Source organism: Clytia hemisphaerica, unplaced genomic scaffold, assembly GCF_902728285.1.
Source record: "Clytia hemisphaerica strain Z4C2 unplaced genomic scaffold, Clytia hemisphaerica genome assembly, whole genome shotgun sequence".
Classification (NCBI taxonomy): Eukaryota; Metazoa; Cnidaria; class Hydrozoa; order Leptothecata; family Clytiidae; genus Clytia; species Clytia hemisphaerica.
The window spans coordinates 1,332,917-1,359,970 of record NW_027104057.1 but is presented as its reverse complement, the minus strand read 5'-3'; the positions used below and the strand labels follow the sequence as shown (position 1 = coordinate 1,359,970).

The 27,054-nt window shown below is 34.8% G+C and overlaps 3 protein-coding genes across 3 annotated transcripts in view; all 3 read left to right on the top strand.

The window, feature by feature from the left end:
• LOC136812334 (golgin subfamily B member 1-like) overlaps positions 1–27,054 on the top strand; it is a 65,901-nt gene that overhangs the window by 17,058 nt on the left and 21,789 nt on the right. Inside the window, 5 exon segments of the mRNA XM_067068833.1 lie at positions 308–420; positions 7,040–7,194; positions 7,756–7,842; positions 8,301–8,368; positions 26,083–26,689. Of these exon segments, the coding sequence (XP_066924934.1) occupies positions 308–420; positions 7,040–7,194; positions 7,756–7,842; positions 8,301–8,368; positions 26,083–26,689 (1,030 nt within the window).
• LOC136812313 (extracellular calcium-sensing receptor-like) lies at positions 19,665–21,759 on the top strand. Its single transcript, XM_067068812.1, has one exon. It carries the CDS (start codon positions 19,890–19,892, stop codon positions 21,729–21,731), a length of 1,842 nt encoding a protein of 613 aa, XP_066924913.1. The 5' UTR covers positions 19,665–19,889; the 3' UTR covers positions 21,732–21,759.
• On the top strand, positions 23,894–25,018 carry LOC136812212 (extracellular calcium-sensing receptor-like). The gene has a single exon (XM_067068692.1). The coding sequence runs from the start codon at positions 23,894–23,896 to the stop codon at positions 25,016–25,018; it is 1,125 nt and encodes a 374-aa protein (XP_066924793.1).

The window sequence follows — 27,054 nt, the reverse complement described above, 5'->3', positions numbered from 1 at the left end:
TTTATGATATTTTAAAACTGGCATCTTATAACAAAGAAATAATTAACAAAACAGTTTTCTTAACGTTTGTTCGCGCGTCGGGGGAGGGGCTTTAAAAACAGTGTTGTGCACTGCCCTATTTAAAAGTTCCGACGGATATCCGTCTCAGCGAAGTAAATAAAGAGGCTTTTCCGCCCTTAGAATTCTTCATAATTCACTAAAGCTTCACAAGAATATGTGCTAATTTTCTGTGTAAAATCCATTTTCCGTTTCAGGCGAAAAACTTTGTCTTAACTTATAACCTTTACATTCCACCCTCCTTTCTTAGGTCAGTGAAAGTGCGCCTGATGGGGATCATCCAACGGAAACTGTAATCGAAGCGGAACCGATCATTTTCAATAAGCCTCTTTTAGATCAACTGAAGAAGTACATTTTAGAAAGGTAAATATTCAAATATATTTAACGAAACATCCTTAAAAGCTAAATCAAACTACGGATCTACTAAATGCAGACAAATGAAGACAATAAATCGAAAAACTTATATCAATTGTTCTTTAAGCGACATTTGAAGCCAATAACTATAAATTTTTCTAAGGTTTCATCATCAGTTTTATTAATCTAAAATTGAAATAAAAACAAGGTAAAACAGGTTAAAATACTGTGAACAAGCATTAGCAAAAATTCTGAAATCTCTAAAAAAAATGTACAACATACTCCGCATATCATAAAAACACTCCTTGTAATGAAACAAAAAATACAGATGAAAAACCCAAGAAAAAATTTACAAAAGCTCTGTAATACCCATTCTTCGCTGCAATAAAGATTTTCAATTTTCCGCGTTCTTTTTAACAATGATAAGGTTTTTGGAGGGCTGTGCGTATCACTGAAATAGTTTTTGTTATAAGGAATGTGAATCATACTCATCAAACTGCTTCCGCTCGGCAAACTTTTGCCAAGCGATTTTTTTATCGTGTGACCCTGTTTGTTTAATTTTTGTCATCGAAAAAAAAGCAAAGTTAACGACCTCGTGAACCAAAATACCCTTCCTCACTGACATTGAAATGACGTTGACGATTCCGGCTTTAAAAAAGTAGCTTAGCAAAAATTACCAAATGGGCATGATTTTTGAGGCCAGTTCGCATCCTGTAAAAACATAAATGATGGCATTCTTGTATCTGCTAGGTGTCTGCTGGTTTAGCCTTGACATGAAAGTCAGAGAATCGTATATAAATTTCATGTTTTTACAGCCGTTGTCCAACGAACTCTAAAGATAACTAACTGCTCTAAGACCATGTTAGCAAGTTACTGTTCCGTTTCGCTCCGTTATGATTTTCGTTACGGATCGAGTGTGTTCATATTGGTTTCGGAACGTTTCGGAGCAAGAAAACGGATCAGTTCCGTTCCGATGAAAAAAATGGAGCGAAACCGTTTCGATCTATTTTGCTTTGTAACGTCTTCTTTTTTGACGTTTCGAATTTTGACGTTCACACTTGTTTCGGAAACGTTTCAGAACGGAAAGGAACGGAACCGTAACGTCTGAACATGGTCTAAAACGTGAGCTTACAAGTTAAAATGATCCAAAGACCACGTGGGATCACGTGATCTAAAAAATAACAATGTACAAAAGAATAATAGATAAAAAGATAATTATGCTAAAATGTCTAATTCATACAAAATGACGTAATACATTTTACACATCTCTTAGAACGAAACGAATCGGTGGTCCTTATCCTCAACGTTATCTCTTTTCAAACCTCTCTCTCATAGAGAAGTCGTTATCTCAGCGTTGTCTTCATTTAAATCAACAGGATGAAGAAATCTTCTCCCTGTAAAAGTATATGTATAATTGTCATCTGTCACGGTGCAATTGGTGCAATTTGGGTTGTCGCATCTGTCATTGGATCTGTCCTCTCCGTCTAACTCTGGAAAATCAATATACTCGCGGGGGCTTTCCTTTATCTTCGTTAAAAGGGTTAATAACTTTTCAGTCTCTGTGAAATTTCGGAATAGATTCACCCCATGAATCCAATAATGAGGGCACATCTTCTTTCTGACTGCTGTTATGACTTCGTCCAAGAGTAAATTAAAGGCGTCTTCAATTTCAATATCTTGCCAAATGCCAGTTGGTGTCTTTTCAATAGTATTCAAAAATATGGTTTTTAAATGGTATGATGTCAGGGTGCTGCAACAAATTTTCATAAAGTCTTTGCCTATAACTCTCAGTGCAATATAAACCAATCTCGCTTTCTCGGGAACCAAACTGGAAAGTTCAACTTCGGCTTCTGAGAAAGAGAACCTCCATGTTACACCTTTCCTGTCATTGGATTGTGATTTGGGTACTAAATGACAACCGGTATTTGTCACTATTTTCTCCACTGTTGATTGGTCAGGCCATTCACGGTTTGGTCGTGTCAGCCAATCAGAGCACCGCGGCCATTCTTTACATTTGATAGCGAACACAAGGTCTGTAAGAAGGTATGTGCCTCGAGGATAAAACTTTGCGATTGTAACTTCCACCGACGGACCATGACATCTCACATTCACAAAATGATCGCTCGTTATAGAAGGACAACCCAGGCAACAGCAGCATATAAAGTTATAACCTTCATAGCGGGGTAGGTCTGCCATCTTTAGAGCTAAAATGGCATCCTTTACCTTACCCTTGACCTCGTTACTTGTAAGTATTCTAGAAAGGTTACCTTTGTTGTTAAAGGCAAAACATGTCGTCTCCTGTTGACCAAAAATATCACCACTGACATACAACTTTGCGAATCCTGGCTCAATAGTGCCATCAGTAACGATTTGTAGTTCACCTTCCTCGTAACTAGCGACCAATCCATCACATGGGCATAACATATTGTCAAAATCAGACATAAGTGCATGCGCATTGTCTAATTCATCTGTCGGTAATGTTTTTATCCAGTCGGGAGACATCGGTGCATTATATCTTTCTGCAGAGCTTCCCGATATTAAAAGGTTATATTGCAGGACTCCAAATTTTCTCAGCAGCCAAGGTCATTAGCTAAACTTTGGCCAATCCTTTTGAGATTTTCCTCGTCTGGAATAATTTTGTCAAGTTGTAGGACTATTTCGCTCAATGGTTTATTGGTTTGAGGAGAGAAGTTGTATCTGCGACGACCATATTTCCACCTGGGGTAGTACTTTGATGCCAAAGTTGGGGCCACGATAAACCACAACCAGTTTAACGTAGAATACGCCAGAAATATAATGCAGATCCATTCAATCCATACGAGGCTAGCTGGGAAATCGTTACAAATCTTGTTTTTCGGGCTCAAATAATCACATATTGACCAATGGATTATAGTTAAGATACCGATGAAAATTATTAAACCAAAGATAGCAAGAACTCTTCTCTTGATGGACATACATTTTTTGACGGTTATATCTTGTCCTGCACCAAAACAAGGCTCACAATCCATGCAGAAATAGTCGAAAATTATCTTGAGACGCTTCAGGATCTTCAATCTATAAGAAAATCATTGGACGATGATATACCTATTTGTTTCTATAAATGCTATAGAGATGCTATCTACAAAAAGTGCTACAAAACTCCACGAAAACTTTGAAAACGATAGCAAATATGGCAAGTTTTGTTGTCTACTATCTCGATGTTCCCTGTTTGTTTTTTGAATTAAAAAACAATTTTGAATCCATTGTTTATTCACGATTGACGAGTGGGCTCTATCTTGATTTTAGATATAGACTTGTGTGTGGAGCAGGCTGCAGTTTCAGCTCTTCAAATCTCTAACCTTATTGGTTTAAAATCGGGCTAAGAAAACCATGAGAAAACAAAACCAGTCTGATTTTAGATGCAATTTTTACTATGAAGAAACTTTGCTTTGATTTCAAAAGTTTGATGTTTTTACTATTTCTGCTGATAGTGGAAAAATTAAAATGAGTGCACATATAGACTTTTATAGATTAAAAAAGGTCACGCAACAAGAAGTTGAGCATCTTCAATCTATAAAAAAATCATTGAATGGTTAGAAAAACGAGATGGCTTTTATAGACCTAAAAAGGTCAAGCAACGAGAAGTTGAGCATCTTCAATCTATAAAAAAATCATTGAATGATAAGAAAAGTGAGATGACTTTAAAAGTCAAGCAACAAGAAGTTCTGTGACACATTTTTCACTTTGTGCAAAAATTAATGTTTTGCCCTTAGGATTAGTCTTTTTTATATTGACAAAAAATTTCGAGAATTTTCTTATACTTATAAAAAAGTTATAAAAATTTTCAGATTTTTTCAGAAAAGTCAACCAAAAAATTAAAAGAATTAGAAAAATAGCTAAAATTTGCTAATTTTACCAGTTTTAACTACCCAGGTAGTAAAATTTTTTCAACATTTAAGACATAGATACCACCCATTTTAGTATTTAACTACCTTGGGTAGTAAAATTTTTTTTCGATTTTTCGTCACACCACCACCGTAGTAAACATCATTATGTCTGAGATTTTACTACCGACCCCCCCCCTGATTAAAAAGGTCAAGCAACAAGAAGTTGATCATCTTCAATCTATAAGAAAATCATTGAATGATAAGAAAAGTGAGATGAATTTTATAGATTAAAAAGGTCAAGCAACAAGAAGTTGAGCATCTTCAATCTATAAGAAAATTTATTGAGTTATCTTGATAAATGTGCAGACTCAATATCAGATTACTCAAGAAACTCGACGCATACGGTATCAAAGGATTCACGTTTGACTGGATCAAATCCTTTCTGTCGGATCGATATCAGTATGTCAAGGTGAATGGTAAACTATCCAAGGAAGGTAAAGTACTCAGCGGTGTCCCACAGGGAAGTGTTCTTGGTCCATTACTTTTTGTGTTATATATCAACGATCTACCTGAGGTTACAAGCTCCGATATGTACCTCTTTGCAGACGACACTAAGCTTGTTGAGGAGATAAATAGTGCTGAAGATGCCATTCGCTTGCAACATGATACCGATGCAATGAAAAGATGGTCAAAGGACTGGCTACTCAAATTCCACCCAGATAAATGCCACGTGCTAACACTGGGAAAATTTTGGAACATCAAACATGCTCATCCATACAACATAGACGGGTTAATCCTGGAGCACGTGGATCAAGAAAAAGATCTCGGAGTGATTATCGTCGGGGAACTGAATTTTCAAGAACAAAATGAAGAAATCTAACTCAATCGTTGGTCTGATCAGCAGAAGTTTTGACTCTCTTTCACCAGAAATGCTTCGCACTCTTTTTATAGCGTTTGTCCGACCTCACCTTGAGTACGCTCAAGCCGTTTGGTCTCCACGACTTATCAAACACATCGATGCCATCGAGAGTGTTCAGCGAAGGGCCACGAGACTGGTTAGCGGGTACAAGAACAAATTTTACGAATACCGTCTCCGTAAGATTAACCTTCCGACACTGAAAATCAGACGTAAAATTGGCGATATGGTTGAAAAATCTTGGAAAATCGTTCATTTAGCCCAGGTTATATGACAAATTAGCCCAGATTATATGGAAAAACTAGCCGATAATGTTGATATTTGAGCGAAATATTAATAGTCGCACTTTAATTTACCAGAAACAAGTTTTTCATGTTTCAAAGAATATTTTCTGCTCAAAACTCTTTCCTGTTCAGCTCTCAGAAAATAACTAGTCATAGCTGATATTAAATGCCACCTGCATTATAATGATGCTTCTTTACACTTGTAAAAAAGTTTATGCTATCCTAACATAAAACAAACCAAAAGTTTCCTAAACAATCCAAAGAAAACATTTCCGCTGAAAATAAAAAAACAAAAAAGACTCACAAGAACTATTTCGTTGATGAAGTACCAGCTTGGTTTTGTACTGTAGTTTTTCAGTTGCTGTACCGCAGCAACGAACTTTTGGATTTATTTTAGGTAAGCACGGCAAGTCAGGGAAATCATTTTGATATATTCATTGAAAACAAACTAAATCACACAACCAATAAAAAGCAGATATTCAATAGGTTTTCGTTGGTCACCTCGGGTTAATAAATCTCAATAACCAACTTTTACCCATTGAATATCTGCTTTTTATTGGTTGAGTGATTTAGTTTGTTTTCAAAGCCCACGCCATCCACATAAATCGACACGTACTGACTCCAAAAGTGTGCGCATTTCATCTCTTTTACTCAGTTTTCTGCACTCTGCGATCATAAATCTCTAGTTTGATTGTCGTACCTACATCCATTCCTGATAAGGCAGCAGTGTCTGATCGCCCCGGTGCTGACTATGAACCCGGCTTTGCTGAAAATTCTTTTTGAAGTGAAGCTTCCCTCGCTTTTAGAATCCTAAAACTTCTCTGGCCTTCTTTTATTGTCAACACAATGGTCCGAACAGATATTAGAATTTCATACGGGAATCATTACGAGTTCTCAATCCTTCTGAAGAGACCAAATAAAAATTGTCCGCCGAGCATGCCAAAAGGGAAAAGCTACTGTTAAGTTATAAGTGCTACAGCTTCCGGATAACAAACATTACGGAACACTAATTTGACACCGGAAATCAAATTGCGACAAAAATAAAAACGCAAGGATTCGAGATTCCAGTCCAATATCTATGACTGAGCTATGAGCTCACTCATTGCGCTCGTTCCAGTGACGATTATCATTTGATAGGCTAAATAATTAACAATCAGCTAAATAACCGATAGTGTCAATTTTCCGATTGTTGTTCTTTTTTCTTAATCAGGATATGATTGGGGCTCGAGCATGTGCAGTTAGAAAAAAGTTTAATATTTACCATTCTGGAGATAAAAAAATGCTGAAATTTTTAGTGTTCATTGATTGAACCACAAGAAATTAATCTTAGGATTTGGAGAATACTCTTAATATTTCGCTTAAAAATCAAGTTTTTCTTCACTACTGGCTAATTTGCTTATAATAATTTAATGCTGGGCTAGCTTGCCTATTCCAGGTTAAATAGACGATTTACAGAGATGATGAGCTAATTTGAAGTTGTTTCATCCAAGTTTTAGCCTTGATTTGGCAAAAAATTCGGGCTAGGCTTCCTTGCGTTAGAATGGTTATGATTTTTTTTGCAGGCAAAATGACGATGATCCCAGCAAAGAAAACACAATGGTTAATTTATGTGATGCCATGCACACTGTCCACCAATCCGAAAATCTGATCGATAAAACGTTGAATGACGTCATCAAAGCACAGACAGCCAATGAAATACAAGTTGACGAGGACACGCGTAAGTTCATGTTAATTTCTTAAGTTCATGTGAATTTCTATTTCGGAAGAACCATTTTATTCATAGAACTCGTAGAACTATTAAAGGACAAAATAAGTCAATGTTCGAATCTTAGCAAACCGTCGAGATTTTATGGCTTTGTTTATCCTCTTTATTATTGCAACCGAAATGTGGTATCGCACGGGCCGATTATTTTTACAAAACCCTTATCTGAAAATCTTACGGTAACGAAAAGCCCACCGAGATTGATTCGTCTTTAAAGGTTTTGTTTTTGAATAAGAGTGATATCGTTTGCTTACATCAATTTTAATTCACAAGCTTTTTCACATTGGATTGACACGGATGTGGAGCAAGTTTGATCAGAAAGAGGAAAAAATAACATATTTTGCTTATCAGCATAATCTAGCAATGGGCAAACCCTGTCCTGATATAAAATATGTGCCTGACATGAAACGGGAACACTTATGTAAAAGCAAAACCTTTCAGAAAACAATCCAAAAGTATCATTATTGACTTCTTTTCTCTTCTGCACTATAATTCAAACCTATATTTTTTATTTAGCTCCTGGAAGTGCAGACTCGATTTCCGACATCGATCAGAACCAATTGAGTCGAATTCGTGATGTAAATTTATCGAATGCTCTTAAAGGTACTTTTGCCATTTTTGAGTATTTTTGTCAATTTTCCTGTGAAATTCGGTGTTCTAGAGTCTGCAAAGCCTTAAAATGTTCTTAACTTGTTCTTAACATTTTGGTCGTCATTGAAGCCTTATGTTCTTATATAGTTTTCCCTTATAAAAAAACGTGTATAATCAAACATTCAAACATGTGCCCAGTCTTTTTACCTCAATCTTTTGCTGATTTTAAAAGCGCTCGCTATTTTACCTCTACCATTTGTGTAAAATCAAAAAGAAGTGCAATTGCCTCTTGATTTGAAAGATTGAAGTGTTTTATCAAAAAGGTCAGAGAAACTGATATATGAAGTTTGAAACACATCACATTTTTATAAGAATAAACTATATAAGAACAAAAGGACATTACAAATATTCTAAGAACATTTTTAAGCTTACAAAAAAATACTTATGTGCATTTGTATATTTTATCGTAGGGTCATGTGAACAATTATATGAAGAGACACAACACATTCTCTCAATGTTCATTAATGCTATATTGGAGGTAATTCACACTATTTTTCATTACAACAAAATCTTTGTTTTCTTTTTCTAAACAAGTTTTACAATAATTTGATAAGGCTTAGTTTGAAATAACGGTAGGACTCCGGCCCGGGGGGGGGGTACTTAGGCAAAAATAGGTGCTGGGTATGTGCGGACGGTAAGGGTCGGGTTTTTCACCTTTCAAAGTCTCTCTAAGGGTTACAAAAATCAGGAAATTTCAAAATAGTCTCTCTAAGGGTGGGAAAAATCACGATTTTTAGAAAAAAATTTTGATTTTGGGAGAAAAAATTACAAAAAAGTCTCACTAAGGGTAGGAAACTTTTGAAAATCAGAGAAAATTTTTCGAAAAAGTCTCTCAAAGGGTCACTTTTTCACTAAAATTTGGTCTCTCTAAGGGTCGGTTTTCGGAGGTCCCGTCCGCACATACTCCTCATTCACCAACCCTAGTACCCCCCCCCCCCCGCGGGGACTCCGGACATTGTCCAACTTATATTGCTCTTTGTACGACCTAAAAATCATAATTTTTATGTCGAAGCAACCTTCATCGGATTTTTGACCTACTGATTTGAAATCGTAATTTTGAGCCTTGCGAAAGAAACGCTTTTACTCGCATATATCATCAACATGAAAAATATGAGCAATCTGATTGGCTAAAAATGTGTAATTGCTGTAATTGCCATAAATGCTGTATTTCATATTGTACCGTACAAATACATGCCGTGTTAAAAAAATAGGTCCGGCAAGCGAGTGATGGTCTTTTTAACTTACTTGTTGTATCTTTATCCGAAATTTATTCCCAGAAATGTTTTCGGATTCCTCTCAAATCACAAAAAAGTTGTCAAATAAAAGTGTTTTGATCTTTTAATGAGCCTTCGAATCATGTTCGAATGTTTTGATGTTGATTTCACCAAAATACAGGAAGTAAGTAAAAAGAAACAAATCAAGTAAAACACTGATTTTAAGTCAATCAGCGAATACAGTATTAAGAATATTTTAAGAATCTTAAAGCCTGAAATTCACGAAAAAATAATAACAGCCTTGCCTCAGCTATGATTAACTGACCGTAATAAAAGAATCGTGAACATTTTTCATTCTAAAAGAAACAGTTAAATTGCATTCGAATCTCCGTATAAATGATTTAGTTAAACTGTTTTTCCTTCCAAACAGTATCAATGACACTATCCAAATTAAGTGTATTCCATCATTATTCCTCGCTATTCCAATCATGACGTAATGTTTCCAATTGCCGTGTCAGCATTTTTCTTCATCCTCTTTAGCATAATTGCTCCTGCATATTCTTTTGTGTTCATTTCCGGGTGAAATACCGCAATGCAAATTCGCCGGAAATAACAAAATATGATCAGAAGGTCCATACTTAATGTAATGGCTATCCAATAAACACTTTCTGCTTGTAAAATATCTTTTTGGAAAATCACGATCGGATACAAAACAATGAAAATGAAAATGACCATGAAACTTCCGTATACAATTGACATTGTTTCCTTAAATGCACCGGGTAGTCGTTTACCACGGAACGCTTGGATGAAGCAAACAAACTGCAGACAAATTGTGAAACTGATAAGTACTTTGAAATGTGAACCTATATTGCAATGAGATATTTTGTCGAAAGTTTCATGATTGATAACAGTGTCAATCTTCACAGGGTTGACATAAACCAATAAAAACAAAATGAGATTGTTTACTACTGTCAAAATAATGATGGAAAATACTCCGATTGCTTTTATTCTTTGAACTTCGGCTTTGGTCATTTTGACTCTGGACTGGAAAGCTTTCAAAACTTTTTGTAATCTAAGTTGAATGATGGATACAATGATTGTATAAAAGACAGTCAAAGTCAACAAACGCCCATAACATTTGTAAATGTTTGGCTTGCCGTAAAAACTGAAAAACAACAGAACAAAATTCAAAGCGAAGAAAAATAAGTGAACAAAAGTCATTTGGACGTTAGCGGCTTTCATCATAGGAGTAGTGCGATATTTGATGAAACCCAAAGTCACCACAAAACACGAAAGAAGACCAAAACAGGACAAAGTAATGGCGAATATGGTGAAGGGTTGAGAAATCGATATCATTTGTTTTTTGTAAGGATCATAACAAGATATTCTATCTTTGCTCGAAACATGCATCGAGGGGCAAGGAATACAGGATGATGAATTTCCACCTCGTGATTTGAAAAATCCATTTGAACAGGGCTGGCACATCCAACGGTACGATTCGTTCCATCTTGTAGTGTGGTTGTCCAACTTGGTGTAAACATATTCTGAACCATATTGACAGTGGACTGGAGGACATTGACTTAGTCTTTTATAAGGCGTCATTGACATCCTCAATTCTGTAATATTTCCATTGTTTTCAATTTTGTGACCGTTTACATCAATTCGAAGGCGACGGAAATAAAAGTTCTGTCTGACAAACCACTTCACATAGGGTATACGAATATATTTAGCTCTCAGTTTTTTGCGATATGACAAAATAAAAAAGTGTAAATCTTTATAAAGCTTCATGATGTATTCAGCTGTGAAACGATTCTTATGGTATGAAGAAAGATCTTCAAAACGGTTAAAGAAAGTGAGTGCGTTTGCGTTTAAAATGGTTAACCTTTTTTGTTTATCTTCATAGCGGATATCTCTTATTCTAATAACCATCCCCGTTTGCGAGATGTCACGGAAGTTTTCATTCAGGTACCAGGTTTTATTTGAAGGACCAAAATCACGTAAAAACTCTGCTTGGTTGATTGGCGAGCCGAGGAGAACGATGACTTCAGCTTCATTTTGTCTTTTCACTGCCTTTATCAGAGTGTCCATTGCTGTTTGATGACCTATTTGAATGTTAAAGCAAGCTTTACGATTCTTAAGAAAACTGACATAGTCTTTAAAATATTGATACGAGCTTGAAATTTCGTCCTGAATTAAAACAAAGGTGACAAAGTTCCAATCCATAACTTTGACAAGATTTCCAAAAATATTTTTCACTTCATCAAAAGCTCCAAGTGTTAATGATGGCAAGACATACAAATTCTTCTCAAAAGGTTTGCTGGTTTTCAAGTTCAAAATCAAAATGTCTGTGTCACTCAAAACTTCAGCGATCAATCGAGAAAGATTATTTTCCAAATAAGTGTAAATTATCAAAATTTTTGGTTGATTTTTCCAACCATATATTTTCCTCCTTGCTTTAGGAGAGGGATCTTCTGTAATAGTGTATTTTGGGTTCAAAAGAAAATCAATTAAAAGTGATGTCAAGTTCTTATGATTGCTACAAACATCGAAATATTGGTAGAAAAATAAACGTCTACTTTTCATCAACGGGTGATTAGCATCATATTTCTGAAAGATAAAATCAACTGCTTTATTGTGAAATCTTGATTCAAAATTCATTTCAGTTGATTGGTTAAGTGACCTTTGATAACATGATGATCCAATTCCAAACACGAAATATGGCTCCCCGATAGGTGATGTACCATGATTTACAAACGATAATGCTAAGGATATCAACGGTAAAAATATCAGGCTTTCCAAGAGCTTTTGATCCATGTCTATAAAAATATTTCTAACACAGGTATATATGTGTGATTCAAAGTAAAACGGATCCAAATCAAAGATGAAAGAGCATAAAATGAATTTATAAAAAAGTTATCGAAGTTTTAAATTATATAATTCATGAGCTTTGCAAAATAAGGTTCGCCAATAGGTGAAAAAGAATATCTTCCATAATTTCTCATTGCCAACGCCAACAGTATCATGTTTTCGAAAACATCTCCTTGAGGTAGACGGACCTACTGACTTATCCATACAAAGTTACCCCATTTGAATAAATATAAAATTTAATAAAGTTGACAGTCTATGGTAATTTCACGGTATTATTTGTCACCGAAGACGTCGAAGCCTGTTCTTGAGTTTTACATAAATAGTCATTTCTTTTTTTGTGGCTAGCAACCCTTCCTTTTCATATATAATGCGAAGAAAAAATCTATATTTTAAATCCATACAGGGGTGTGGGCGAATATTTTCAGGGGGTAATTTGAGCAGAGTTTCCAGGGGGTCTAAAAGACGGGTTTTTCATTTTTCCAGGTGGTAAAATGTTATTCTAAAATTTCCAGGGGATAAAAGACTGATCTTAGTTCGTCCGCCGTCACTTTTTGATATGAAAAGAAATTTTCCAACGGATTTTTTGAAAATTTTCCATTTTCCAGGGGGGTATTCACACATTTTAAAGAAATGTTTTTTAACCTGAAAAGGTTCGTCCAACCCCCTGTATGGAAATTTAATGGAATGACCTAATATTGGTGAAAATAAATGTCGTCTTTTCTAGGATTTCATGTTATATGTAAACACTCTTTGTTCCTTTATTATGGGATTCAATTCTTTGCTCCTTAATTATCCTTTCCCTGTTTTATTTTGTGTTTTTAATTAGTACCTTTGTACAATTTCCTAAGAAATCGACCTTAAAATGTTCATTACTTGCTCTCAATATTTTGGTCGAGTAAATATGAAAAATATATTATTGGTCATAGAAATTATCGCGACAATTTAAAAAATGATTTTTATTTCTTTGAAATTGCTAATGATCGCTCTTTCTTCATTAATTTTCCGTTAATTTTTTAGCAAAAACAAGTTTTTTTACTAAAACAAACTATATAAAAACATAAGGATTTGATGACAAAAACATTTCCAGGCTTTGTGGACTCTAAAATACTAAATTTCTTAAAAGAAATTACATCATTGCAACGAAATCAAACTGAATAGTGCTCGATGATAAAAAAAGAAATGGCATAAAGATACTTAGAATGGTGACAATTAAGACCATGTGAAGAACATTTTCAGGCTTAAAATTCAAAATGTTTAGAACATCCGAAGGTTTATTTGTTTTATTTACTTTACCCTATCTACGCCCTTGGTTTATATACTGTACGCCAACTACGCCCCTGTTTTATTCACTTTCCGACAACTTGGCCCCAGTTTTATTTTGTTTACACCAACTACGCCCCTGTTTTATTTACTTTACGCCAACTACGCCCCAGTTTTATTTACTTTACGCAACTACGCCCCTGTTTTTTAGTTTACGCCATCTATCCCATAGATTTATAAGCCCGAAGGGAAAAATATTGATTTGAATATCGGAAAAAATATTGTTGCTATTGTTTTCGAAAACCCGCGAAGCTTCTGATTGGTCAAGCGCGGAAATTCTATTGTAATGACACGTGACTTAGGTAGGATTTCCTACCTAACCACGGCACACTTTTCAGCAAAACCTTGACATCTAGCCCTTCGGGCTTTACGCCATCAATGCCCCTTTAGAGTGTGACTTCTTCTCCAATCGAAGTATTGTTTTCACTGGATATAGCGGAATCCGTCATTCCCTTTTATTTAATTTTTATTCGTATCTTAATCTCAGTTTATGTGTACCTTATATCTTCCGCTGGAAGAATACTAGAATTTTTCCCTCTAACTTTTGAATGACATGAAAAAACTTTCTGAAACTTCTTGACTTTTCTACAAATTCATCTTTACAAATTGATTTGAAAAAAGTAATTTATGAATTCCACCCATGACAGCCACTGCGACTGTTTGTTCAGCGTTAGCCGCCCAAACCGCCAAAATCCTGAAATCTATGGCCATAAAATCTAAAACCGTTAGCAAAATGATCTGAAATTTAAAATAATCTTTATATGATGGTGTTTATATGTCAAAACTTTCATGGAAATTGAACTGTCCTATCAGGAGTAACTGAAGGTGATAAAAAGTGCCCCCCATACGGGGCAACACAAGCCTCTGGCACACACGGGGCAGACAGGGTTAACAGCATGCCCTTCCGAAAGACTCTATCTAAAACCAATATAATTCGAACATAAAGCATGTTCTAAACAGTTGATCTAGGCGGTGGTTACACGTAGCCGGGGTGAAATTCACCCCGGGGTGAAATAAAAACATATTTCACCCCGGGGTGAAATTCACTCCGGTCTATAAAGAAAACACTGTTTCTGTATACACGTATTTAGGCGGGGTGAAGTCGTTTTTAAGCGGGTTGAACTCACCCGGGGTTGATTTCACCCCGGTCCTGAGGACCGGAGTGAAAATTTTTTTAAGGATTTTTTTTGCACATTTTTGCACATTTTTACATGTATACACAATTTCTTTTTCACCCCGGGTTGAATCTAAAAGTTATGCATGATTAAAGTCTGTTCACGATAAGTGTGCACTCTTTTTTCTTTTACCTATATAGTTTTTGAAGGAATTTCTTCCCAGTGATGACCTCATAAGATCAAAGAATCTCTCCAGTGAATATGAAAGTTATAGCAATTTTCTACAAGATCTTCATTTTTTTCTTCTTTATTTTCACCTTCATTTTTAGAATTTTTTTAAAGATTTTTTTATTTCAAATTGTTCCACTCACAAATATCTCTCTAACGATACCAAATTATAAAGAAAACACTGTTTCTGTATACACGTATTTAGGCGGGGTGAAGTCGTTTTTAAGCGGGTTGAACTCACCCGGGGTTGATTTCACCCCGGTCCTGAGGACCGGAGTGAAAATTTTTTTAAGGATTTTTTTTGCACATTTTTGCACATTTTTACATGTATACACAATTTCTTTTTCACCCCGGGTTGAATCTAAAAGTTATGCATGATTAAAGTCTGTTCACGATAAGTGTGCACTCTTTTTTCTTTTACCTATATAGTTTTTGAAGGAATTCTTCAATCTTTACAAATTTGGTATCATTGGTAAGATATTAGTGAGTGGAAAATTTTGAATTAAAAAATCTTTAAAAAAATTCTAAAAATGAAGATGAAAATGAAGAAGAAAAAAATGAAGATCTTGTAGAAAAGTGCTATAACTATCATTTTCACTGAAGGGAATCCTTGATCATCGAACGTCATCACTGTGAAAAATTTTCTCAAAAATAATCATACAGTCAAAAGATATCAAAAAAAGTTATAAGCTGATGACGTCTAAAAACGTTGTTTTCTGCTGTTTTTTGAGGTCAATCAATTATTAACTTTGCATCATAACTTTATATTGAATAAATATTTTAGTGAAATTTCTTCCCAGTGATGACCTCATAAGATCAAAGAATCTCTCCAGTGAATATGAAAGTTATAGCAATTTTCTACAAGATCTTCATTTTTTTCTTCTTTATTTTCACCTTCATTTTTAGAATTTTTTTAAAGATTTATTTATTTCAAATTGTTCCACTCACAAATATCTCTCTAACGATACCAAATTTATAAAGATTGAAGAATTCCTTCAAAAGTTATAGGTAAAAGAAAAAAGAGTGCACACTTATCGTGGACAGACTTTACGTTTTCACGCCGGAGTGAAAATAAGTTAAAATTTTCACCCCGGACTGAAAAAAAGGGTTTTCACCCCGCCTTTCGCCGACGTGTATCCCAAAATGATTTTCACCCCGGGGTGAATTATTTTTCCTTTTCACCCCGGGGTGAATTTCACCCCGGCTACGTGTAACCACCGCCCTAGTTGGATCTGAAAATGTCTGCTGGTATGTATATCTGTCTATCTGAAAGCTTTGGACAGACTGCAGACATCAAAAATTGCCCGGTTTGCCTGAAGTTTAGCACACTTGTTCCTTGGGTAATTATATATCTGTTTTTTTTTGTGTTTTTTTTCATTTTTGTTTTCAGTAGGGCAGTCGGGAGATTTTAAAAATGGTCCTATCTGGCTGAAATTTTTTCGGTATCAATTTTGCAATTGGACCTTCAAGTGACTTTTAAGATACTGAATTTGAGCCATTTAGGTACGTTCGACACTAATATAAAGATTGGTGGAATATATTCAAATCTTGTTTGATGGAAAAAGTTGTTCGAAGACTCTTAAGGGTCTGGAATTCATCGTCACAGGTTCTGTAGTGCTTCAATTTGCTTTATATTTTCAAGAATTTTCTCTTCTTCGAAGTGTAGTGGTATGGTGCTCATTAGTTCTGACTTTGCTTCCGTTAAGGGGACTTTACTCTGATATTTAAGTTGCTTAGCATGTCTTAGACATTGGTCTACCTCTCTGGCCCGTCCTTATGGCCTACCTTATGGCCTATCTTATGGCCCACCAAAGAAATCATTTTAGACGACCTTAGATCTTGGGCCCACTTTTTGGACCTACCTTGGAGGTCTTTTAAATTAGCCTGTGTCCGTCCGTCCGTCCGTCTGATGCAATCTTTTCTCAGGTTTGGCTCGTTCGATTTTTGGACCTACCTCCGGGTGCCCCGGTGGAGGTCCTTTAAATTAACCCATGTCCGTTCGTTCGTTCGTCCGTTCGTTCGTCCGTTCGTTCGTCTGTTGCCAGCTTTTCTCGGGATTGGCTCATTGGTTTTTTCTGATTTTTTGCACAATGATGCAAAATGGCAATGCCCAAAATGTGACGGAGCCCGATTTTCAGAAAAGAAAATTTTCCGGCCGAAAATGCCGGAAAAATCCCGGAAAAACTTGTTTTTTGGTACTTTCTCGAGATTTTATCATTAGTTTTTTCTGATTTTTTGCTCAAAGATGCGTATTAGCAATGCCCAAAACATGGCCGAGTCCGATTTTTGAGAAAAAATTTTTTCTGGCCGAAAATGCCGGAAATATGCCGGAAATCTCCGTTTTTCTGGATTTTCATTGGACTTTTTCCTTATAATTGGTTGTTTTTTCATTCAAAAACATTATTAATAGCAATGCCCACCATCAAGCATGTTTCAATTTCAATAAAATTGATTTTTGAAGCCGGAACTATTCAAAAATCGCCGGAACAACCTATTTTCGCGGGAAAGACAGTATTTCTTGAATTTCTCGAGCTGTACTTTATATTTTTTTTATGAAATTTTGCACACTGATGCAAAATGACAATACCTAAAATGTGACGGAGCCCGATTTTCGAAAAACATTTTTTCCGGCCGAAAATGCCGGAAATATGCCGGAAAACCGGTTCTTTTGACATTTTCTCGAATTTTCATCCTTATTTTTCTCTGATTTTTTGCAGAATGATGCGTATTCGCAATGCTCAAAACATGACCGAGTTCGATTTTTGAGAAAATGTTTTTTCCGGCCAAAAAAGCTGGAAATTTCCGTTTTTGTAGATTTTCATTGGATTTTTTCGTTCATATCTTTGTTTTTTTCAAACAAAAACATCATTTATAAGAATGTCCACGATTAAAGCATGGTTCAGTTCTTAATGAAACTGATTTTGGTACAGGAACTTTCTTAAAATCGCCAGAACAGCCGAGAATCGCCGGATTCCATGAATTTCTCGAGTTGTTCTCGTATTATTCTGCATTTTCATACTATTGTTCTCATTTTTCAATTGTCTTATTACATCAATCTTCAGGTAGGTCCATTCAGCATGTAGCTTGTTTTGATTTTTTAAACAATGATGCAAAATGGTGATACCCAAAATGTGAAGGAGCTCGATTTTCGAAAAAGAATCTTTTCCGGACGAAAATGCCGAAAATATGTTGGGAAAACCGTTTTTTTTGGCATTTTATCATTTGTTTTCTCTTATTTCCATATTTCCGTTCTATATTTATCATTAGGTAGGTCCAATATGCATTGTGCTTGTTTTAGATTCTTCAACCAAAAATACATAAAATATGACCCGGGCCAGATTCGAACTCTGGGTCTCATAGTGCGTGGAGCCTTAAGCAACTGGCTGACTTCTGGTGAAGCGCTGGGAATTTTTTCAGGGGTTTCCATTGCGCCACCGAGCTCAAAAGGGACCATGCAGAATATTCAGGGGACTTGGCCAAAGGTGTGCCCCAACAGAGGTTCTAGTGATTCTTGATAGTGAAAATATTCTCACTGCGCTCCGTGAAACCAGAAGTTACCAGGCGGCCCCCCATCCAAGCACTATCCTGGCCAGACGACGCTTAACATCCATGACCTGACGAAGCTGGGTGTTTTCACCATACTATGGTACTTTTATAATACTTTCTCTTTTCCTTGCGTCAATCAAATTTCTTGCAATCAAAGCCATCAAAGTGTCAAGTGTATAAAAACTCAAAACTTATTTATTTTGTTTGTTTATTTTACTCCAGCCTTAGAACTTGTTTTCACATTTTCAGAATGATAAAAATCGAATCTTTTTTAGAGTTTTAAGGTGTGCCATAAGGTAGGGCATAGGGTGGGCCATATGGCCGGACCACAGAGGTAGGCCATGTTTTAGACTGACCCTGATATTTCGTTGATATTAAAGTTAGAATAAAATTCTCTCCAGGATTTGAATAATTCTGTAGATTTATTTAGATAATTCCCCTTGTTTTTTATAAGAATACACTTTATAAGAATGTCCATGATGAAAATGGCCAAAAAACTAAGAATATGCTAAGAATATCACCATCATGGAATTTTGCTACTAAAGCTAAGAATGCCATTGTAAGAGCATTTTCAATTATAAATTATCAATTATCCCCAAGTTAGGCTCACTCGTTTTACAAAGGTGCCATTTTATGCTTGTAAAAAATGTTAAAATGAATTAGGATCCTAACCTAAGAATGTTTTTTTCCCAAAAAAGTTAAGAATATCCATGATGAAATGGATTTACACCATTCTTATAAAAAAAGCGTGTAGCAGCTAACCTTCCGAATTTCTTTACAGTAGTATTTTATTTTCACTAAATAGAATGGAGATTTCTTTTTACATCATAAATCGATGTTGTTTTCAAGATTTCAACCTCGAAAATATATTTCGTTTCTAGCACACAGTTATTAATTATTTCTTTATTTCTCAGAAACAGTTCCAGCCCAAAATATTTGATATTTATTTACGAATAATTAATCTCAAGTTTTATTTTATTAAATTAAAATTCTATTTTTTGAAGTAGCGTTCCAAATCTTCCCACTGTTAATTTCATTCCAAATTCACAAAAGGCTTAATTTTTTTCTCAAAGATTTGATCTAAATTGCAACGCTCATGATGAATTTTATAATTTAAAACTTCGATAACTATTTTATAAATTCATTTTATGCTTATTCATCTTTATTTTGGGTCCGTTTTACTTTGAATCACACATATTATACCTGCGTTGGAAAAATTTTTATAGACATGGTTCAAAAGCTCTTAGAAATCCTGATATTTTTACCGTTGATATCCTTTGCATTACCTTTAGCAAGTTATGGTACATTCTTTTCACCTATCGGAGAGCCATATTTCGTGTTTGGAATCGGATCATCATGTTATCAAAGGTCACTTAACCAATCAACTGAAATGAACTTTCAATCAAGATTTCACAATAAAGCGATTGATTTCATCTTTCAAAAATATGATGCTGTTCACCCGTTGATGAAAAGTAGACGATTATTTTTCTACCAATATTTCGACGTTTGTAGCAATCATAAAAACTTGACATCACTTTTAATTGATTTTCTTTTGAACCCAAAATATTCTATTACAGAAGATCCGTCTCCTAAAGCAAGGAGGAAAATATATGGTTGGAAAAATCAACCAAAAATTTTGATAGTTTTTACATATTTGGAAAATAATCTTTTTCAATTGATCGCTGAAGTTTTGAGCGACACAGACATAATGATTTTGAACTTGAAAACCAGCAAAACCTTTGAGAAGAATTGGTATGTCTTGCCATCATTAACACTTGGAGCTGTTGATGAAGTGAAAAATATTTTTGAGAATCTTGTCCAAGCCATGGATTGGAACTATGCCACCTTTGTTTTAATTCAAGACGAAATTTCAAGCTCATATCAATATTTCACAGACTATATCAGTTTTCTCAAGAATCGTAAAGCTTGCTTTAACATTCAAATTGGACATAACAAAGAATTAGACACTCTGATAAAAACAGTCAAAAAACAAAATGAAGCTGAAGTCATTGTTCTCCTCGGCTCGCCAATCAACCAAGCAATGTTTTTACGTGATTATGGTCCTTCAAATAAAACTTGGTATCTCAATGAAAACTACCGTATCATCTCGCAAACGGGGATGGTTATTAGAATAAGAGATATCCGCTATGAAGTTAAACAAAAACTGTTACCCATTTTAAACGGACACGCACTCACTTTCTTTAACCGTTTTGAAGGTCTTTCTTCATACCATAAGAATCATTTCACAGCTGAATACACTATGAAGCTTTATGAAGACTTACACTTTTTCATTTTGACATATCGCGAAAAAGCGAAAGCGAAAGATGTTATTTTATCATTTATGAAGCTTGTTGTCAGACAGAACTTTTATTTCCGTCGCCTTCGAATTGATGTAAACGGTCACAAAATGAAAAACAATGGAAATATTACAGAATTGGGGATGTCAATGATGCCTTATAAAAGGCTAAGTCAATGTCCTCCAGTCCACTGTCAATCTGGTTCAGAATATGTTTACACCAAGTTGAACAACTACACTACAATATGGAACGAATCATATCGCTGGGTGTGTCAACCTTGTGCAAATGGATTTTTCAAATCACGAGGTGGAAATTCATCCTGTATTCCTTGCCCCGCTATGCATGTTTCGAATAAAGATAGAAAATCTTGTTATGATCCTTACAAAGAACAAATGATATCAATTTCTCAACCCTTCACCATATTCGCCATTACCTTGTCCTGTTTTGGTCTTCTTTCGTGTTTTGTGGTGGCTTTGGGTTTCATAAAATATCGCACTACTCCTATGATGAAAGCCGCTAACGTCCAAATGACTTTTGTTCACTTATTTTTCTTCGCTTCGAATTTTGTTCTGTTGTTCTTCAGTTTTTACAGCAAGCCAAACATTTACAAATGTTATGGACGTTTGTTGACTTTGACTGTCTTTTATACAATCATTGTATCCATCATTCAACTTAGATTACAAAAAGTTTTGAAAGCTTTTCAGTCCAGAGTGAAAATGACCAAATCTGAGATTCGAAGATCAAAGATGGCTGAAGTGTTTTCTGTATTGATTCTTGTTTTTGTGAACAATTTTATTTTGTTTTTATTGGTTTATGTCAACCCAGTGAAGATGGTGAATGTCATCAATCATAAAACTTTTGACAAAATATCTCATTGCAATATAGGTTCACATTTCAAAGTACTTATCGGTTTCACAATTTGTCTACAGTTTGTTTGCTTCATCCAAGCGTTCCGTGGTAGACGACTACCCGGTGCATTTAAGGAAACAATGTCAATTGTATACGGAAGTTTCATGGTCATTTTGATTTTCATTGTTTTATATCCGATTGTGATTTTCCAAAAAGATATTTTACAAGCAGAAAGTGTTTATTGGATAGCCATTGCATTAAGTATGGACCTTCTGATCATATTTTGTTATTTCCGGCGAATTTACATTGCGGTATTTCACCCGGAAATGAACACGATTGAATATTCGAGATCAGTAATAATGGCGAAGATGAGCAAAGACTCGAAAAATAAAATCAGAACTTGAGATGAGCAGCAAGTGTAATATTTAAAAATTCTTCCATTTCTTTTTATAAGAACAAACTATATTAGAACTTAAGGCTTTAATGGTCACAATGTTAAGAACAATTTAAGAGCATTTTAAGGCTTTGCGAACTCTAAAACACCCGATGTCTTAGGAAATTGGACAAAGATACTAAGAAAATTGTGGAAATAAGAGCATGCTTAAAGCCATTTCGGCCTTGAATTTCAAAATGAATAGAATATCTAAAGGTTTTAAAAAATTTGTATTTCTTATAAAAAACTTTTTATTCATTAAGTACAGAATACAGCTTACAAAATATTTTTGTACCGACCTGGTGGTCTTTTTTCAACCTCTTAAACTTAATTCTTTATCGGGGAAGAAATTTGATTGGAAAAAATATCGTCTTTACTTAAATTGCTCTTAACATTTTGGCCATCGAAGCCTTATGTTCTTATATAGTTTGTTCTTATAAAAAACGTGTGTGTAAATAAATATGTCATGCTATTAAATGGCATAGGAAAACTGAACGACATAATTTTTAAAACGAAATTGGAAAAAAAAAACTTTTCTCTTTTAACACAAAATTCTTTTATTGTCCTCAATGGGCCACACGATGGACCATGAAGGACATCACTTTGAAAACGAAAAGAGAAAATAAAATTTCTATGAAGAATGACCATTTGAACGTACATAAAAGACAATATAAAATATTTTCTTTTTTAAATTTCTTTTTTATTTTAATTATTATGAAATTAAAAAGCAATTGATTTTACATTTCCCTTCACTTTTTGAATAAAAAATATATTTATTAAATAATATATTTAAAACTTCGATAACTATTTCATAAATTCATTTTAAACTTATTCATCTTTGTTGTGGGTCCGTTTTTTGAATCACACATATATACCTGCGTTGGAAAGATTTTTATAGACATGGATCAAAAGCTCTTGGAAAGCCTGATATTTTTACCGTTGATATCCTTTGCATTATCGTTTGCAAATTATGGTACATTCTTTTTACCTATCGGGGAGCCATATTTCGTGTTTGGAATTGGATCATCATGTTATCAAAGGTCACTTAACCAATCAACTGAAATGAACTTTCAATCAAGATTTCACAATAAAGCGGTTGATTACTTCTTCACAAAAAATGATGCTGTCCATCCGTTGATGAAAAGTAGACGTTTATTTTTCTACCAATATTTTGACGTTTATAGTGATCATAAGAACACGACATCACTTTTAATTGATTTTCTTTTGAACCCAAAATATACTATTACGGAAGATCCGTCTCCTAAAGCAAGGAGAAAAATATATGGCTGGAAAAATCAACCAAAAATTTTGATCGTTTTTACATATCTGGAAAATAATCTTTTTCGATTGATCGCTGAAGTTTTGAGTGACACAAACATTAAGATTTCGAACTTGAAAACCAGCAAAACTTTTGAGAAGAATTTTTATATCTTGCCATCATTAACACTAGGAGCTTTTGATGAAGTGAAAAATATTTTTGAGAATCTTGTCCAAGTTATGGATTGGAACTATGTCACCTTTGTTTTAATTCAGGACGAATTTTCCAGCTCATACCAATATTTTACAGACTATGTCAGCTTTCTCAAGAATCGTCAAGCTTGCTTTAACATTCAAATTGGACATAACAAAGAATTGGACAGTCTGATAAAAACAGTGAAAAAACTAAATGAAGCTGAAGTCATTGTTCTCATCGGCTCGCCAATCAACCAAGAAATGTTTTTACGTGATTATGGTCCTTCAAATAAAACTTGGTACCTGAATGAAAACTTCCGTGACATCTCGCAAACGGGGGTGGTTATTAGAATAAACGATATCCGCTATAAAGATAAACAAAAAAGGTTACCCATTTTAAACGGACAATCTCTCACTTTCTATCGCCGTTTTGAAGATCTTTCTTCATACCATAAGAATCATTTTACAGCTAAATATATTATAAAGCTTTATGAAGACTTACACTTTTTCATTTTTTCATACCGCGAACAAGCGAGAGCTAAATATATTAGTATAACATTTATGAAGCTTGTTGTCAGACAGAACTTTTATCATCGTCATTTTCGAATTGATGTAAATGGTCACAAAATTAAAAACAATGGAAATATTACAGAATTGGGGATGTCAATGAGCCCATTTAAAATGCTAAGTCAATGTCCTCCAGTCCACTGTCAATCTGGTTTAGAATTTGTTTACACCAAGTTGGACAACCACACTACAAGATGGAACGAATCATACCGTTGGAACGAATCATACCGTTGGATGTGCCAGCCATGTGCAAATGCATTTTTCAAATTGCGAGGTGGAAATTCATCCTGTACTCCTTGCCCCGCTATGCATTTTTCGAATAAAGATGGAAAATCTTGTTATGATCCTTACAAAGAACGAATGATATCAATTTCTCAACCCTTCACCATATTCGCCATTACTTTGTCCTGTTTTGGTCTTCTTTCGTGTTTTGTGGTGGCTTTGGGTTTCATCAAATATCGCACTACCCCTATGATGAAAGCGGCTAACGTCCAAATGACTTTTGTTCACTTATTTTTCTTCGCTTCGAATTTTGTTTTGTTGTTCTTCAGTTTTTACGGCAAGCCAAACATTTACAAATGTTATGGGCGTTTGTTGACTTTGACTGTCTTTTATACAATCATTGTATCCATTATTCAACTTAGATTACAAAAAGTTTTGAAAGCTTTCCAGTCCAGAGTGAAAATGACCAAATCTGAGATTCGAAGATCAAAGATGGCTGAAGTGTTTTCTGTATTGATTCTTGTTTTTGTGTACAATTTTATTTTGTTTTTATTGGTTTATGTCAACCCTGTCAAGATGGAGAATGTCATCAATCATAAAACTTTTGACAAAATATCTCATTGCAATATAGGTTCACATTTCAAAATACTTATCGGTTTCACAATTTGTCTACAGTTTGTTTGCTTCATCCAAGCGTTCCGTGGTAGACGACTACCCGGTGCATTTAAGGAAACAATGTCAATTGTATACGGAAGTTTCATGGTCATTTTCATTTTCATTGTTTTGTATCCGATCGTGATTTTCCAAAAAGATATTTTACAAGCAGAAAGTGTTTATTGGATAGCCATTGCATTAAGTATGGACCTTCTGATCATATTTTGTTATTTCCGGAGAATTTACATTGCGGTATTTCACCCGGAAATGAACACAAAAGAATATGCGGGAGCAATTATGCTAAAGAGGATGAGGAAAAATGCTGACACGGCAATTGGAAACATTACATCACGATTGGAATAACGAGGAATAACTATAGAATACACTTAAATTTAAATAATGTCAGTAATACTTTTTGGAAGGAAAACAGTTTAACTAAATCAATTATGTGGAGATTCGAATGCAATTTAACTGTTCCGTTTAGAATGAAAAATGTTCATGGTTCTTTTATTACGGTCAGTTAATCATAGCTGATGCTAGGGTGTTATTATTTTTTCGTGATTTTCAGGTTTTAATGTTCTTAAAATATTCTTAATACTTTATTCACTGATTGACTTAAAATCAGCATTTTCTTATTCATTAGTCATGCATTGTACTTAATTTGTTTCTTAGATTTTTGTCAGAGTTTAAATACTCACAAAACTGTGGAAGTAAGAGCATGCTATAAGTCATTTCAGGCTTAAATTTAAAAAAGCATAGAACATTTTAAGATTTAAAAAAAATTGGATTACACAAAATATAGCTTACAAAACATTTTATCTAGTGTACCGACCTGATGACGTCTTCTAAATTACCCCCTGTATGTTCTTTAGTTTGTTATTTTCCTTATCAACGTCCTAGACAAGATACTTTATCGAAAAAAAAAGACGGGGGTTGAACTAATCGAGGAAAAAGTTTTATAATAATAAATATTCCCACCTAGAAACAATTTCATGACTTTTACCTGACATAATTTGCAATTGTCCAAAAGAAAAGGTTTATTCACTTGTCGAAAAATAAATCATGCTTAAAGCACTAGCGCTAATTTCAGAATAAAGTTTTGGTCAGGTATTTTTAAAACCGAGGAAAAACCTTATTGGGTGATGAAATGTCGGTGAAAAATTTCACTCTCAAAATTTTTATCAATCTCTCCCGATTTATTTCTTTTTTGATAACCTTTTCAGATTTAGATCGATCCGTTTTGTTATTCGAAAATATTGAAATTCACTCTCACAAATGACACTCTAATTTTCCATACGCTCCCTTATTCGATGAAAATCGAATTAGAGAGCGTCAACTTAAGCACATTTTTTCACCGGTCCCCTGAGAGTATTATTTATCAGAATTCAACGGTATCATGTTTCTTCTTCTCTTGTTCACACTTTAAGCACAAGGAAATCCAAGAACAATTCGAAGTTTTGGCTGGAAAATATTCTACAGTGACGGAACAAGCATCTACCCTGGAAGATGAGCGAAACAACCTCATTTCTTCCTTACAAGAAATCGAAACTCGTGAAGCAGTTCTTGAAGCAACTTTGGAAGAAGTCCAAAACGAACTCAGAGACGTTCGAAATGAGGAGACAGAAAGTGCCAAGAAAGCAGAGGAGTCGGAACAAAGGCTAACGGAATATCAAGAAGAGGCTAAAGGTTTAAACAAGGAAAACGAACGGTTAAAGAAGTCTAGCCTGGAAGCTACTGAAAAGGTCGAAAAAATCGAGGCTAATCGAAAGCAGCTTGAAGAAATTTTAACAAAAAATGAATCACAATGCAACGCGCTTAAAGAGGAAAACCAACAATTACTTACAGAAAAACAGAGTAAAGATCTCATGCTAGCTGAATTGAAAACTAGGCTAGAGCAAGCGCAATATATCCACAAGGAAAAAGTCAGTAAGACGCTGAATGAATCATTTGAACTTCGAGAAGAAAACAGTAGCTTGTGGAGTGATATCGAAAAATTGAACGAAGCTCTTGAACGGAAAGCTGAAGAACAACAAGGTATGATAGACTTTTTTCGTATCCTTTACATTTATAAAGTGCGAAATCTAATGCCCTGTAATTACAAAGACTCGATCAGCATTCCCTATTAGATCCTGTTTACACAATTTTATGTAGAGGCTTTTTTCAAATCCGCCATTATTAAAACTAGCGTTCGAATTTGTTCATTACGTAAATCGAACATTTGCTTCCATAGTTGGTGGAAGTTTCTTAACTTTAGTTTGTGGTATTGTTTGTCCCCGTGTCACCCGGATATTGTACAAGTCAGTAGAATCTGAGTTCACCTTATGATGATGACTGGCTTCTCTTTTGCAGAGGATGCCCGACTGTGGTTATGTATGTATTGCACGATTCCTCTCGTTAGA

Excerpts from the sequence above, each read along its gene's own strand:
- LOC136812313 (XM_067068812.1), top strand. The coding sequence starts at position 19,890 with ATGATTTTGAACTTGAAAACCAGCAAAACCTTTGAGAAGAATTGGTAT.
- LOC136812212 (XM_067068692.1), top strand. The coding sequence starts at position 23,894 with ATGCTAAGTCAATGTCCTCCAGTCCACTGTCAATCTGGTTTAGAATTT.